At 41.0% G+C, this 17,689-nt stretch overlaps 1 protein-coding gene across 1 annotated transcript in view; it reads right to left on the bottom strand.

The window, feature by feature from the left end:
- The window catches only part of PXK (PX domain containing serine/threonine kinase like), a 73,598-nt gene that overhangs the window by 30,661 nt on the left and 25,248 nt on the right, over positions 1 to 17,689 (bottom strand). The window contains 3 exon segments of the mRNA XM_028517960.2: positions 5,965 to 6,151; positions 14,406 to 14,453; positions 16,869 to 16,919. Coding sequence (XP_028373761.1) covers positions 5,965 to 6,151; positions 14,406 to 14,453; positions 16,869 to 16,919 — 286 coding nt within the window.

Below are 17,689 nucleotides of genomic sequence, written 5' to 3'. Positions count from 1 at the left end.
CCTTAAAAAACTTAATTACAAAAACAAACACACAGACTAAATGCAATGTGGGATTCTAGATTGAATCTTGGAACAGAAAAAAGACATTAGTGAAAAATTAGTGAAATCTAAATAAAATCTGCAGTCAACAGTATTGCACCAACGTTAATTTCTTAGTTTTGGTAAAAGTACCATGGTTACATAAGATGTTAACATCAGGGGAAATTGGGTGAGGGGTATATGGAAACTCTCTGTACTATAACTGTCATTTTTCTGTAAACCTATACTTATTTCAAAGTAAAAAGTTTATTAAATAAAAAAGTAATTAATTACTAATGTTGTGGGTATATATATGTTCATGTACTGGAAGATCTAAAATATTCAGATGGTGTAAGCCAAGAATTCAATATATGCACTAGGCCATAACCCAACCACAAAACTCAAAATGTTTTCTAAGGTCAGCTTGGAACAGCATTCAGTGTTTCTCCAAGTGATATTTATCCCATCTTCATTCCTCAAGGAATTATAGCTTTCACCAACAAAGAAGCGATTAGCCTTAAATATATACTGAAAATAAACGCCAGTGTTTTAGAAAAACATCTATGTACAGCAACAACATGGTTCTACTGTGGGAGGTGATGGTGGGCCTGTTTACTGGGAAAAGTCCATGCTTCCTTTTGTGTTCGTTTATCACGACAATGTTTTCTCCTTTTAAGAAGACAATGAGAAGAGGAAGTTCTTTAAAGTTCATTGTATTAAAAAATATCAAAATAACTGTGTTTTTGCATTTCCTACAAAAAGCAACATCTGTAACTTGCTATTTCTCAATGTGGTGAGTAAATGAAGCCACCCCTGACTCCTGAAAGCAAACAGAAATCCTGCAGATTCGCTGTGGAATTCCACTGCTGCGCAGCATTAATTACCTTTCAGGCAGGCTGCAGAGACATAAGGGATTGGGCAGAAATGCTCTCCATATGTCAAAAGTACCGAGTCTGGAATTACCATGCAAAGAGCTGGGCATGGTAGTATCATTCTGATGTACTTTACAGTACATTATGAGTTAAGAGATTTGGGGAAGAGAACCCACTAGCTATTTGTTTACTGATTCAATATGTAAAGTGTCAGTCCATCCACAAAGAAGAAAAGGTGTGAGAACCAAATACAAAACTTACTCCACTCACATTTGTTCTAACTACTCTAATGTGAATGACCATATAAAATGTTTTCAGTATTTACAAAATAACTTGAATGTAAACAAATTTAAAGGAAATTATTTTTTGTTGTTGTTGTTTTGATTTTGAGAGAGAGAGATCAATTTGTTGTTCCACTTATTTATGCATTCAATGGTTGCTTCTTGTAGGTGCCCGACAGGGAGCGAACCTGTAACCTTGGGGTACCGGGATGGCACCCCAACCAGCTGACCTGACCTATCCAGCCAGGGCAAAAGGAAATTCTTTTAAATGAAAATCATTCACATCAACTTTGAGAAGGATCATGAAAAATAACTTTCTAAATGTAGTATGATATCATTCTAAGAGACTGTGAAGGACAATTTGTTCAAAAATAATAGTGACTCATAATTCCCCACAAAATCATTATTCAACAGTATTGACCATATGCTACCATGTGCTGTACGTTGTTTCAGGAACAGGGAAGTAGCTGTGAACACATGGAACAAATGGAATGTGAACAAAATGGAAGGTAAATTGAGGACTAGAAGAAAGTTTTTATTCCTCGGGGGGCAGGAAATTATGGAAAGGACATTTTCCTTCCACTAAACTATGATTTATTGTCAAGTAAATCACATGACTACTACGGTCCCAATATTAATCCCCCTTCCCCAGGCAACACACTTAAATGCTAAGCATCTATTCCTCTGCTTAGAAGCTTTTATTGGTGTCCCATTTCCTTACCAAGTCAAGACCAAGCTTCTAAACCTAATGTTCAACCTAATTCTGGCTTTGTCTCCTACAACAGTTGTGCCTCACTCTCCGTTCACTCTGAGATTTGCCTCCCTCATTCCCTGAAGACTGGCCTGTCCCCACCCCTCAGCATTGTCCATTCTTGCCCATCTGTCCTTTGAGGCTTAGCCCAAATTTACTGCTTCCCTCCCCACTGGTGTCCTCTCAGTGCTGTATCTGTCCCTCCTTTGGGATTCACTCACAGACTGTCCTGTATCAGGGCTACTCTCTTCCTCTAGACGAGACAATCTGGCTGGAAATACCTCTCTCCCCTGGAGCACTGCCCCTGCCTCTCAGCCTCACTAACTTCTACTCACCCCTCAGATCTCCATGTATGTAGCACCTCTTCTGGGAAGCCTTCCATCTTCAGATCTAAATCATCTGCAACCCTATAAACTGCACCCCCCCCACCCAAGGTGCTGCCCCATGTTTACCCAGTCACAGTCTTCTCCCTGCAGAAGTGCCCAGGGTAGGGGTCGGGGAGACTATTCCTTCTGTGTTGCTGTATTGCTAGCATCTGGCACATAGTAGGTGTTCAATAAACATTTCATACAGCTAGAACTAAGGGTTCAATAGACGTTCAGTGGGTAGGGATGTTCTCTCCTGTTAGAACATGAAAACCATAAAAAGGATGGCATCTGCCCTCATTTTCTTTATCACTAACAGACACATGGTGGGGGGGGGGGGAATGCAGGCTCATAAATGCAGATAAACAAGCCTTAGACTGGAAATGTAGAGCGAAGCCTTCAAGTCCATTCTGCACTTCCCACAGAATTCAGACATCTGAGCTCAGAAGATGCCAGCTGCCCCCATTAGTGCATGCAGCCTTTGAGCTCCTAGGTCCCAGCCCCCTGGGATGGCTACAGGGCACAAACACCGGCCCTTTCAGCCCTGCAGCTAAGCTCCAGGCCCCTAATCTACTACAGGAAGTGGCGTAGCAGAGGCCTACACAGAAAACAGCTGGACATGGGCCTCCACCTTCTCCAAAGCATCTCACTCTTGCTCTGAACACCATCCCCATCCCCCAATCTCTCCTGTGATACTTTTATCCTGGAGCTCACTATTATCAACCTATTTATGGGATTCATGGGGCTTTAAGACCAAAGGGAACTTCAACACTCCCCAGTCCACCGCCCCCCGCCCCCCCCAAAACTCCTGCTTTATAGACCTGGACCCTGAAGCCCATGGAGGACAAATGCTGCTGATGACAAAGCTGGGACTAGGATCCAGGCCTACTGATCTCTGGGCCAAGTGACTTCTGTGTAGACATTAAAACTCCCCTTACTCTGAGGGGGTGTGAGGTTTGGACTGGGAAGATGGCTACAGAGCAGTGAGGCTTTTACACGATAGAAGTACCTTGCTAACAAAGTGAATCAGGCGGTGGCGGCGGCGGCGTGTGTGTGTGTGTGTGTGTGTGTGTGTGTCCCAATACCAAGCCCTCATGACTGGGAGACATCTGTTTTCCCTGTACAATAGCTGGTTCTCAATTAGACTTTCTAATTCAAGTGAACACCTCACAATTCCTGCACAGAGGATGATGAGCCACACTGCGTTTTACAAAGCCTGGGCAAGTCTGCCTGGCTTTCTGGGGAATGGCTCAATCAAGCTGACGCAGAGGAGGGGGCCCAGGCTTCCCTTTCCTGACTGCTGGTGAGTCAGCCTAGGGCCAAGACAAGTCCTGACATTTCATTCAAAGGGGGAAATAAGTCAGCATCTCTTTGAAACAGCAACCACTCGCTACTATTCCGTTAGACGACTGTAAGTCAATCCAGACGGCCCACCCTGACAATTTTGGGAACAACTGCGGTGCAGCACGGAGAAATGAAATGAGCAATGCTGCTGTGAAAGAATGCAAGCTGTGCTGGGGGCCCCAGCCCTGTGATGCTTTCCCTCTCAGGTGAACCAAAAACAAGTGGGGGATGAATGGAAGCCTTGTTAACAACGCAGTGTTCAACTTGTAACCTGTAGTTAATGTGAATTTGAAATAAGCTTTCCTTCATTCCACTGCACTCTGGAAAGGCATTTTTCTTACTCCTACTTCTATTAGAGGACAGCAGGTCCCTGCAGGGCTGTCCAACCTTTTGGCATCTCTGGGCCACACTGGAAGAAGAGTTGCCTTGGGCCATACATTAAATACTCTGTGACACGTAATCACAAAAAATCTCATAATGTGTTAACCAAATTTACAATTTTGTGTTGGGCCACATTCATAGCCATCTTGAGCCACATGCGACCTGCGGGCTGCAGGTTGGACACCCTTGTAAGAGTGAGGCTTCTTAAACTTTAATGAGCATGCAAATCACCTGGGACCTTGCTAAAATTAGATCCTGATTAGTAGGTCTGAGATGGAGCCTGAATTCTGCATTTTTGACAAGCTCCCAAAAATGTAGTACTGCTGGTCAGCAGGCCCTACTATGAATAGTGAGCTCCAAGGACTGTGGTTTTCAAACTTAGCTGCATATAGGAATCTCTTGGGGAGCTTTAGAAGCCACCAGCCTGTCCAAGCCCAGTATTTCAGTTGGTCAGAGCATAGGCCTGATACCCCAAGGTTGTGGGTGGTTCTATCCCTGGTTAGGACACATACAAGAAGCAACCAATGAATGCATAAATGAGTGGAACAACAAATCATTGCCTCTCTCTCACCCCACTCCCTCCCATACTCTCTCTCTCTCAAATCAATTAAAAACAAACAAATGAAATGAAGAAATGGAAGGAAGGGAGGAAGGGCAGAAGGAAGGAAAGAAGGAAGGAAGGGAGGAAGGAAAGAAGGAAGGAAGGACAGACCATGAGCCATACCTGCAGAAATTCTTATTTAACTGACATGAGTGCAGCCTGGGCACCAGGATTTTATAAAGCTCCCCAGGGGATTCGATTATGCAGAAAAGTTTGGTGCCTGACAAGCAGGCCTCTACTTCCCTCTCTCTAAAAGAGGAATGAAATTTCCTCCAATTGCTTTAAAAGCAGGTTTTTTTAAAACCCTCACCAGAGGACATGCTTATTGATTTTACAGAGAGGGGAAGGGAAGGAGAAAAAGGAAACACCGGAGGAAAAACATCGATGTGACAGAGAAACATTGATCAATTGCCCTCCGTATACACCCCAACCTGGAACCGAACCCACAACCTAGGCATGTGCCTTGACCAGGGACTGAACCCACAACCTTTTGGTTTGCAGGATGACACCCAACCACCTAAGCCTCACTGGCCTAGACCCAAAGCAATGTTTTTGAGGACCCAAAAATTAGCATGTAAACAATCTATTCTTTTAGTGAGGAAATCAGCTCATTAATAATACCCAGAATTCCATTTAGAAAGAATCTAAGCACAGTTTAGCTTTAACAAACCATATGAATTCTAGTAATTAGTTCAGTCCTACAATGGTTTCCATTAGTGTCTTCAAGGCCACACCAGAATGCATTCAATATTTAATCACCCATTCTGCTGACACTAGGTTTAGGTAAGCAATGCCAGCTTTGTGTGGAACTGGTATCCTTTCCATCTCAGTCCCTTGGCCGTCACCCTGTTCCATGGAAGGTTTGAAAGACAGCTACCTCCTTCCTATGTTTTGCACTGAGTGGGTCTCAGTGAACCACCAGGAACACAGAGAGGACCCTTCTGAATCACTGCTGTAGTAAAGTAATTCTGAAAAAAGCCAGACACACTGTATAACTGTACATACAAAAAGGAGCCAAATACAAATCAATTGCAATTACTGTATAGGTTATCACGAATTATTTACTATCGATTCTGTCAGGGAAGTTACTAAAGACAAGATTATAAGTACACAGACACAATAAATTCTCTTCCAGATTTTTCTGGGCAGGCATTATAAACACGTTAGAACTAATTATTTTCTTTTATACACCAACAGTAACTTACAATCAGGTAAGAATTAGTGAATGAATAATACCCTATAACAAATATACACATCGTCCCACTGGAATAGTTTCTCCCACATATTTCACCTCCCACAACACAGAGCCTCATGAGCCCTGCGACCACCGCTCACAGGTCCCTCTGCTTACCAGTGTAGTTTGCAGAATAGTTGTTTGGATCTAAAAACTTCTTAACCAGCTCACAATTAGACAAGATATGATTTGTGGTGATAATGTTGAGATAGTTCTGAAGACCTTTCTGTCTCTCGGCTATGAATTCACGATCCATGTTACCAATCAATTTTTTAGGAGGAAGAGGTAGACATAGGCCTGCAATCTTTAAGAAAAAAAAGTATTATATTACACTCATGTCATTCCTCAATAAGATACAATATCAGACTCCTGAGCCATCATATTTCATTAAGTCTGAGACAGCACAGATTTTAACATGCATCCTAATTTCAGTGATGTGAAAATGTGAAAAAAAAACGTGCATCTTAGAATTCATAAAAATACTGTATTAAGCATAACAACTATAAAACTTAATTTTTTAAGTGTTTTTTTTATCAAACTTATACATGAACATAATTTCAGGAGTCAGTTTTTTATTATTCACAGTCCCATGACATCCCTCCCCTGTGCTGCCAGACAACATATCCACTCCGGACATACCTATTTCCCCCCACCCCTCAGAGACAGCCACGTTCAGTTCTTTCAGCCAATCTTATGGCACTGAGGGATGTTGACGTTGTTATGTCTTGATTTTTCATTTTTAGGAATTATCTATAAATCTTCTATCATGGAAGATGAGGTTTAAGTTTTCTTTCGCTATCCTGACCTTACCCCACATATACCCTATTCCTAATCCTTCCAATATAGTTGTTACCATTTTTTAAAATGTATTTACTTTTAGAGAGAGGGGAAGTGAGGGAGAAAGAGAGAGATAGGAACATCAATGTATGAGAGATACAATGATTGCCTCTTGCTTGTCCTCATTTTGGGGAGCTGGTCCACAAGCCAGGCATATGCCCTGACTGGGAATTGAACTGGCAACATGCCAGTTCGCAGGCTGCGCTCAATCCACTGAGCCACATCAATCAGGGCGCTATAATCTTATTTAATGTAGTACTCATGCTTATTTTAGGCAAACAACATTTACAGCCCAAAAGCCATGCTTACTGTACTTAACATGGTTACTTTCTATCAACTGGTGGTTTACTTTTTTTAGTTTTCTATTGGACTCCAAACTCTCTGGCTAAGCCTTTTCTCAACACATTCACATACAGAGATGCACTAATTTTACCTTCTTGAGGAATATCTTCCAGAACCCACCAGCCTGCTTTAAGCAGGACTGATTGTCCCTACACCTGTTGCAAAGCTGGCATCCTGGGACCTCCCTTTACTGTCTCGCTGGAGGTGCTTTTGTCTTTCTCCTGCTGATCCTCATTTCTATGTCGATCCTTTTTCTTAGATATTCCCCCTATTTTTGGTGGAGATATCCTCTTGTCAGCTTCCTAAAAGAGGGGCAAGTTCTGGAAAGCCTGCATTTGTAAATCTGTCTTTATTCTACCCTCACACTTGATTGAAAGCAAGTCTTGATGTGGAATTCGAAGTTGAAAATATTTTTTCTTCATAATTTTTAAGAACTACTTTATTGTCTTCTAGTTTCCAGTGCTGTTGTTAAAGGTTCAAGATTCTTGATTCTTCCCCCCAACAAACACAGACTTTTAGGATTGTCTCTTTGACCCCAGTTTGTGAATTCCACGTGCCTTTACGTGGGTCTACCTTCATTCTCTGTGCTGAGTATGGGGCCCTTCCGATCTAGAAACTAGTAATATGCTTACATTCTTTGGTATTTTCTTGTACTAGGTCACTACTTCTTCCTTGCTATGCCCTTTGCTTTCTTTTTCTGGAACTCCTATTATCCAATATGAGACCCTCTGGACTGATTTATCTTTTCTCTCCTATTTTCCACCTTTGTTAAACCTTTTTTTCTACCGAGAAGGTTTTCTGGGATATTTCCTTTATCTTTCAGCCCTTCTAAAGTTTTAATTTCTACTATTATCTTTTTAAAATTATATTTTATTGATTATGCTATTTTGGCTGTCCTAATTTTTCCCCCTTTGTCCCCTCTACCCAACACCCTCACACACACACCTTCAAGCAATTCCCCCACCATTGTTCATGTCCATGGGTCATGTGTATAAGTTCTTTGGCTACTCCTTTTCCTACACTGTACTTTACATCCCCATGGCTATTCTGTAACTACCTGTTCGTACTTCTTAATCCCATCACCCCTTCACCCATTCCCCCACACCCTTCCCATCTGGCAACGATGAAAACACTCTCCATACTCATGATTCTGTTTCTGTTCTTCTTGTTTGCTGAGTTTGGTTTTTTTACTTAATTGTTGATAGATATGTATTTATTGCCATTTTACTGTTCATAGTTTTGATCTTCTTTTTCTTAAATAAGTCCCTTTAACATTTCATATAATAATAGTTCAGTAGTGATGAACTCCTTTAGTTTTCTACTATTAGAGTGCTGACTCTTTTCTTTTTCCCCCCTTAATAGCAACCTGAATGTAATACAATTTCTTATCTCTCTGAGAATATAGAAGAATTTTTCTGAAGTACCTGAAATGTTCTTCTTACTGCACATATTATGCTTCTTGAAGGTTTTTTCTTTCCTGTTTATTTTAGTTGTTATCATTCATATTAAAATGTTCTCAGAAATCTGGTGATTCTGGGTTGTCTGTTCATGTTTAAGAGTGGAGCACCAAAAGCTGATGAGAAGCTCTAGGTAAGTGCCTGTGGCTTGTCTGTTGTGGGCTTTATTGTAGCCCATGACCTCCCTCAGGGCTTCATCAGGAGGGCCTGTGACCTTAGTCTTCAGTCTGAGAGTCTTTAACTCTTTCATCTTAGTCTGGGCAGGTATCCCCCCTACATCTTCTGGTCTCCTGCCCAGAAGGTCTAGGCCTAACTGCCAGTGTTCCAGGAGCTGAGAAGAGGGCAGAGGAGAGGTTGGTGGCTGAGGCCCATGCTCCTATTTATTATATAATATTTTCTACTGTGCCTGCATTCTCTAGTCCATAGACTGTCCTTACCTCTTCAGGGAATAAACTTCCAGTTTTCTGCTGGAGGGAGAAGGGCAGGCATAACTTGCTTGGATTGGCAAGATTTGGGGACCTCACTGCTTCTTAAACGTACTTTCAACTCCTGATTTTATTTTATTTTTACAGATATTTACTTATGTATTTATTTATGGGGGGGAGGGAAGGAGAAAGAGAGAGAAACACTGATGTGAGAGAGAAATATCGATTGGTTGCCTCTCATACGTGTCCTGACTAGGGACCAAACCCACAACTAGGGCATGTGCCCTGACCAGGGATTGAACCCATGACCTTTCACTTTGCAGGACAACACCCCACCAACTGAGCCACACCAGTCAGGGCTCAACTCCTGATTTTAGCTTGACCTGGCCCCTCTCCGGAGGCAGCACCTATGATGTCAATCACCAAAACTTCTGGAAGTTCTGTGGTATAAACTGGACCCCGTGGGGTTATCCACCCCCCATGCCAGAATTCTGCCTTCCTATATCTGCTTAATTAGTATCGATTTTCAGCTTCGAATGTTACGTTGTGGTTTACTCCTGTCCTATTTGTCCTTGAGTGTGTGTGTGTATACACTCACACATAAGATCGATTCACTGTTTAAGAGTGGCTTCCAGAGGGAGGAAAAATAAATGCAGATGCTCAAGGTACTATCATTTTCCAGATCACGTAAAACTTTGCAGTCTATTTTTCAAACTTAAAAACAAGGCATCAGAGTAGTATCTTAATTTAATGAGTAAAGTCACTTTCACAGAGCAGCGCTGTTCTTCACTCATGCTTAGATTAGGGCAGTCCAAGTGGCGTGTGTACTGGCTGAGAGCAGAGTCGAAAGGGAAGGCCATCTTGAGTTCAGACAAGGCTGTAATCGAAACCACCCTTGTGGGCGGTTGCCCACCCTTGTGGGCAAGCCTAAGTTAACCTGCTCCGCTCTATTTAAAAACACACACACACACAGACACACACACACACACAAACAGTGAAAACCTTGAACTTGACTAGATAAGATGAAGAGTTTGGCTGACAATTCAGTGAAAACCTTGACTTGACTAGATAAGATGAAGAGTTTGGCTGACAATTCTGAATTGCCTATTCTCCAACTATGAAAGAATGTCAGAGCACCATTAGAGTGAATTTGGTACCATGGTACTGCCAGATAAGACACAAATTTCAGGCTGTTTTCCTCATGTGCATGCCTGTGCATGTATGTGCACACCTCACGATAGGGTTATATATGCCCAATGTCTAAAAGGGCTCACACCATCTGCTTGAGAATGGCTACCTCTGGGAGTGAGTTGATCAGTTAATTTTTTTTCCATACTATAAAATATTTTCTCATTACTCAATTACTACTTTTTTCAATTAAAAAGGAAAAGGAAAAAAACCTTTTTGATTATCACATTGATTGTCTACTTAGCAAAGATTTTTAAAATGCCACTGACCAACATCGGCACATCTGCCTACACCACCTGCCCGCCAGCTGACCCCACTACATCGCACAGAATGGACAGTCACATTTGACATCACTGGATTCAAACCTCAGCAGGGATATTTTTCATTCGTGGTGAGGATGTGAAAATTAATTTGATAAAGTATCTGTTTCAAACTTTGTGGCCTCCAAACTTCAACCAATGTTTTCAAGCTTCATTTCACTTGAGGAAAATGTACTGATCTGCCCAGACATACCATCAGCTTTTCCAATCATCAGGTGAAAGACAGAATTCTTTGCCAACAGCTGCAGTCCTCGCCGCGTCCCTGCTACATCAGTCTGCTGGACACAGTGGAGGTGTTTTCCTGCCCTAGTTCAGTATCTCACAATAAATATTCCTAAAAGTACTACAACTAGGCAATGTGTGTTTTATTTTAAAATCTTGTCTTTTAAAAGAAGATTAGCATCCAAGATACACTCATTTTCTCTTTCAGTTTTCTTCTAGAATTTCTAAAATGCTTACCAATCTCAGAATATAAAATTTAGCAAGTCACTGCCCAGTCAGAAGGGAGGGCAAGAGAACACTAGCACACGGAGTGACACGGTCACTAAGCCACTGATTCCCTAGAAGCCTCCACGTTGATGGCTGGGAGCCATGACACCTCATCGTCCCCTTTTCCATAGCTTTCTTCTTTAGCATGCCCTATGGACTCCCTTCTTGAGTTCCTTGTATAAAGGACACAGTCCCCCAGAGTTCCACTCATAACACCTGCAGAGTGACAATGCAAATGGGAGATGATCACCAAAACGGGGCCGAAAGCCGGTAATCTGTCCTATGCTAGGCTAGTAGAAGCCTCTACATTACATGACAAATTATATCACAGTTTCAAGAAAACTAGCTTTTGTCTGGAGGAAAAAAACCTACAGACTCTGAATCTGTTAATCTCTCACTTCAGTATCAGATCTTAATAGTCTACACACTGCCTTCAGCCATATTCCAGTGATTATTCTAGGGAGGTCTACACTCTCAACAGAGCCTTAATTTGTCCCAATTTCCCTTCAGTGTATAGTACAGTCTCTCCTACGTCAACAATGGGCAGTAAAATTCAAGTAACAAAACTTTTGTGCTACAACAAACCTGAGAAGTCATCTGGTATAACCCTCTGGTTCAGATGGGGAAAGTGGGGCCTGAGAGAGGAAATAACTAAGACAAGGTGGTGAGGGGCAGAGCCTGGGCTCCTTCCCAAGTCTGAGGGCTCCCACCCAGTTCCTCTCATTTCACCTCCAGCTTCCTCCTTGTTCCTTGTCGTATGCTGTCTCCCTAGATCAGCAATTTCCAACCTTTTTCATCTCGTGGAACACATAAACCAATCACTAAAATTCTGTAGCACACCAAAAATATGTACTTTTTGCCAATCTGACAAAAAAGTAAGTATGATTTAGATTCAATCACACTGGTCAGCTATTATTGTTGGCTGTTGTCATTTTTTTCAAATCTGACAATCTAAGGGAAAAGAGGTCAGTGCCACTGACTAAATAGTCTGGTATTGCATGTTTAAAAAATTCTTGTGGCACACCAGTTGAAAATTGCTGCCCTAGATGGTCACTACTTTGATGGTGCCTTTAAAATAAGGTGGGATTTTTCTTCACTATTACTACAAAATAATGTTCACTATAAAGAATGGGTAAAGTGTAGCTTTTTTCTATTTTTCTTTTCATACAGCTTAACATGTGCTTATTTGCAGAGAACTTGGAAAGTACAGAACAGTATAAAGAATCAGAAAAATACCCTGGCTTGTGTGGTTCAGTGGACTGAGCAGCTGGCCTGCAAACCAAAGGACCACCAGTTGGATTCCCAGTCAGGGCACATGCCTGGGTTGCAGGCCAGGTCCCCAGTAGGGGGTGCTCAAGAGGCAACCACACACTGATGTTTCTCCCCGTCTCTTTCTCCCTCCCTTCCCCTCTCTAAAAAATAAAATATATAAAATCTTAAAAAAAAAAGAATGAGAAAAACACATAACTCGTAATCCTACTACCTGGGTTCACCACTATTAACATTTTGGCATATGTCTCCCAATATTTTTTTCTAAACATTTCATGTAATTATATTATATTGCAAGTATAATTTTACATCCTACTTTTTTTTTCACTCAGGCATTTTTCCTATTGAACTCAAGACAACTCTGAATATATGTATTATATTTCTCTTTCTTCATCAGGAATTCATTATCAGTCAAGAAGGGTAATCAGACACTGAAAATCATCATCACAGTTTTATTCCGTGGTTTTGGAATATTTTTGGTTTGTTTTGTAGAAGATATTTTGCAATATTTTGTAGCCAAAAAGCTGTATGTACTTTCTTCTGTTTGTTTACTTGGATCCAGAAAAACCGCCCACTTGAAATGATGTCTGGCCATATCCTGCCCAACACAAGCCAACATCAATACACATGAATATTTGCATTTGAAATAAGATGCACATTGAGAGTACCCATTTTAAAAGGGAAAATTAAACTGAAGCAAAAAATAAAATTCTATTATATTAAAAAGGCCATAATTAAATAGTAACAGAGATCCAAACTTATATCCCCAAAGCAAGAACAAACAGGAGATAAAACCCTCCTCCCCACAGTCATTCTTAGGGGCTAAGCACAGGCAATTTAATTTTGGGAATTTTTCTCTCACAATTCTTACCCAGCCCTGGCTGAATAACATTGTACAAAGATGACTCCATCTTCTTTAAAACTGGGCAAAGGTTCACTTATGCATAAGGGTGAAAACTCATAGTAAGTTCAATGTTAACTCTCAAATGCTTGCTCCACTGTGAAATGTCCTGTGGAATGTCTGGAGGGATTTGTGGGGATATCCAGCCATTCCATGGCTGGAATGAAGTGCACATTTGTACCTTATCTACAAGGTCATCACAGGCCCAGCTTTTGTCTTAAAGAACATGTTATGAAAACCCATATATGAAACTAACTAAACTCACCTATGAGAATTCAGTCTCTAGAATTCAGTCTCAATATTCTATCTAGAGACTTAAACCGATCTTATTAAAATTAAAATTTTAAAAGACAACATGTGTCAAGTGCATGGTCCTATGACAATTACATGACGGTTTGCAGATACTCAGGACAACTCTATTGTAAATAAAATTAGACAATCCTGCTTTTAGCAGTGCTATAAATAATTTAAAGTGTGGACTCTACAAATGTTCTTTTCCAAAGGCTGATCGATAAAATATGGCGTCTTGATGAAAAGGAATCCTTCCTAGCCAACAGTCTTCCTGTCCTTTTTGGACAGGATCAGAGGTCACTCAGACTAAGTGACGATGGCTAGCTCACCAGTGAAGGGAGACGTCCTTCACCTCCTTGCTGAGCTGATAAGAAGCCAAGTGCTCTGGCTCAGGTATTAAGGGTTTTGTGTAACCCATCAAATCTGAGCTGTGACACAGCCCAGGGGTGTTCAGTAATCCATGGCACCCGACCAAGACATGGGTGGCACTGCCAGTACTTCCTAGAGCACTAGAACCTCTCCAGGACCCTTCAGTCACTACCAGCACTGGCTGTGTTTCCATAGAGACTTTGCAGCTCAGCCTTCTTTCTATTATGGCCATCAATTAGGAACACTTAAATCAAATGGATTTAGAAATATGTATTTAAGAGGAAAAGTTACACCAAAGAAGTCTCTAGTTAGTGCCAAACACTGATCTGCAACGCTGACTATGCAGCCTAGTTCAGTGGAAAGAGTCTGAGACAGTTCCAGCTCCATCTCATGAACCAGCCCAGCACTCCACTCAATCATCGCTAATCTGAGAAAAGAGAACACACATCTCATGATGTGGTAAAGGCGCAGCATGGCACAAAGGCACACAGTTTCAGGGTCACTATCACAAAACACATTTGTTCCCAAAGGTTTATTTTTAGAGCCACACATCATCTGTCCCCTTTGCCAGGAAAATTTGTTAATTTCTTGTTCTCATTATTGCCATTGCCAACTGGTTTCTAAGACACCCCAAGCAAGCAATGTGCCATTAGTGTTTTAAAATATTTACCTGCAAGTTGTTGTTCAGCAAATCAAAGTCGCTGTATCTCCTAACAACCTATAAGAGATAAGACAGTGGTATTTTAATTCAGTAAAGACCATCTCTTTTCATTTCCTTATTTAATATTTATTGGCATTCTGGAGCTGAGGCCCTTGCGCTAAGGACAGTAAGTCTTACATTTAGTCCTTAACTTGCTTAGCTTGACAGGCTCAGAGAACAGACCTAGCAGTGTGCTGGAGCTGGCCGGGACATAGGAAACTGGCTAATGCCAGCCAAACTCACAAGATGCCAACAGGTAAGAGAATGATAATGTATTTCTTTTCCATGTAAGTCGTCATTTAAATATCTCTCTTATTAACCAGGCACCTGGAAAAATGACTTAATGACTTACCAAACATGATTTACTGAACATGAAATCAAAGAAAAAAGAGGTGGAGAGTTTTGAGGCCATTTCATCCTTGACTGGATAAAACTTTCCCCAGATGAGTGAGACCCCACCACTCTGGAGACCGATTCACACCTGTAGGCAGAGAGCCGACCCTTCTCCCTGATTCCCGGTTCCTCTTTTGGCAGACAGTCCACCTCCTGTTGTCTACACATTCTCCCTTAGTTATATTGATGCCATTGACTAGGCCATTGCCAAATTCTACCACCATCTCTTCAGTCTCTGGGCAAGGAAATTACTTTGCTTTTGAATAGTTTGACTTCAACCATTATTGATGATTCTCAAATGTTAACATGCAGAAGAATTACCTGGAGATCACCCAGGATCCCACCATAGAGAATCTAACTCAGTAGCTCTAGGGTAAGGCCCAACAGTCTACATTTCTGTTACTTATCTCCTGGGCTGCTAATGAATCTAGAAAACTGTATTGGGTTGATTTTTCTGGAAGGATTCTGCTGTTATCCCTGCTTGTCAAATATATACCCAAAGTTAAATATAGGGCTAACCCTGGTAAGTGCTAGGGAGCAAATACGGCACAGCAGTTAATCATGGAGAATACGTGGATTCCAACCCTGTTCTGTTGCTGATTTGTGTGACTTGAATCAGTTACTTACCTCTTGAATGTTAAATGGGGCTAATGCTACCACATAGAAGTGTTCTTTAAGGGGTAAATAAATTAATGTGCTTGAACCAGTGTCCAGCAATAAATGCTCAATAGATGTTAAATATTACAATTATTCAAACAGAATGTAGGTCAAAATTTCAGGCAAAGGAAAAACCAAATACAGGCCACTGCAGTCAAAGACTGCTTAAGAAAAGAAAAAGCCCTGGCTGGTGTGGCTCAGTGGTTTGAGTGCCAGCCTGAGAACCAAAAGGTCACCAGTTTTATGTCCAGTCAGGACACATGCCTGAGTTGCCAGGTCCCCATCTGGGGGCACGCCAGAGGCAATTGATTGATGTTTCTCTTCCTCTCTTTCTCCCTCCCTTCCCCTCTCTCTAAAAATAAACAAATAAATATCTTAAAAAAGAGAGAGAGAGAAGGAAAGAAATAGGCCAAAACGGAGTCACTTCTGCTAAGACAGGTCACCAAACCAAAATCCTAATTGCAATTTTAGCCTCTCCCATGAATGGAATTTTAAACCAATCAGTCTAGAACTGCCTGATCAACAATAGTGTGGTAATCTGCCTGATAAAACCCAGCCTTCTCCTAAGGAAAGCTGTCCTTGCCTGAAATAATCCATTCTTTTAACTTCTTAGTCCTACCCTCTTTCTGCCTATAAAAACCTTCCTTTTTGTGCAACTCAATGGAGCACCTCTCTAGCTGCTAGATGGGGTGCTTCTGATTCATGAATAGCTTCATAAAGCCAATTAGGTCTTGAAATTTACTCAGTTGAATTGTGTTCTTTACCAAAAGTAAGGCTCAAGCTAGGCTGTGAAGGACAAGGTAATATGAGAGAGGAGGAAGGTAATTATAATTACTAAAACCGAACAGAAATGGCCCCTATACAGAATTCCTCTGCAAGTCCACGGAAAGGACCTCTAGATCCATGCAGGAAGTTTTTTCTCTCTGAGGCCACCACTGAGGAAAGCAGAGCCCCATCTAAGTCTATGAGGAAACCAGCACTAGAAATTGCCCAGGAATGAAACTCAAGTCCATAAATGCAGTGTCCAAGCTGTATAATGTCCAGGGCACTGTCTCACCTTTCTACCTGGTAGACTAAACTCTAACTTCGCCCACCCAAACCATGTTTGCAGGGGAGGTTTGAATTACTAGGAACAAAGTAAGTAATTTGCCTATCCTACTTACTCTGGGTATAGCTAGAGAACAAAGTCCTAGATAGTCCCCCGGTAGCAAACTGGGAATAGAAAATCTCTTATAATATACATGTTAAAGCTAAAAATTCGTATCTAAAAGAAACACAATTTATACTTATGCATGTTTGCATTTTTCCAGATTTTTAGATGCCACAAGTCAGAATTTTGTTTAAAAATTTAAAACACTTTTCTAATGACAAAAAAATGCTTACCTGCCAACTGTTTTCTACAGAAATTCCTCTTTGCACCCGAATGATATATTCCTAAAAAAGAAAAAAGAGGGGTTAGAGAGCCTTAATTATAAAACACCCAAATCAGGAGATCAAGAATAAATTAAAAAATCAGAGAGACTTCAGAACAAAGAAAAGTAGTAGAGAGAAGGACATTACATAAAGATAAAAGGATAATCTACTAGCAAAACATAGCAATTGTTAATGTGTACCCACCAAACACCAGAGGTGCACAGCATGTGAATGAAAACTGATATAACTGAAAGAAGAAATTGACCGAACTCCACAATGACAGTTGGAAACTTCAACACCCATCGCTCAGCAATTAACAGAAAAACAAAACAAAACAAAATAGTAAAAATATAGAGGAACTCAACAATACCGTCAATTGATGGATTTACAGAGCATTTTAGAACACTCCATCCAATGACAGAATACACATTCTTTTCAAGAGGATATACGGATGGCAAAGAAGCATATGAAAAGATGTTAAATATTACTAGTCATCAAGCAAAGGCAAGTTAAGACCAGAATAAGATATCACTATACATCTATCAGAATGCCTGAAACAAAAATAATGGTAACATCAAATGCTGGCTAGGACACAGAGAAACTGGATCATTCACACACTGTCTGTAGAAATGTAAAATAGTGCCACCATTCTGAAACACAGTTTGGCAGTTCCCTAAAAAATCAAACATGCAACTATCATACAACTCAGCAACTGCACCCCCAGGCATATATCCCAGAGAAGTGAAAACTTGTGTTCATACAAAAACTTGTACATGAATGCTCATAGCAGC

Source organism: Phyllostomus discolor, chromosome 7, assembly GCF_004126475.2.
Source record: "Phyllostomus discolor isolate MPI-MPIP mPhyDis1 chromosome 7, mPhyDis1.pri.v3, whole genome shotgun sequence".
Taxonomy (NCBI): Eukaryota; Metazoa; Chordata; class Mammalia; order Chiroptera; family Phyllostomidae; genus Phyllostomus; species Phyllostomus discolor.
The sequence above is the reverse complement of the archived record's forward strand: the minus strand, read 5'-3'. Positions and strand labels throughout refer to the sequence as shown.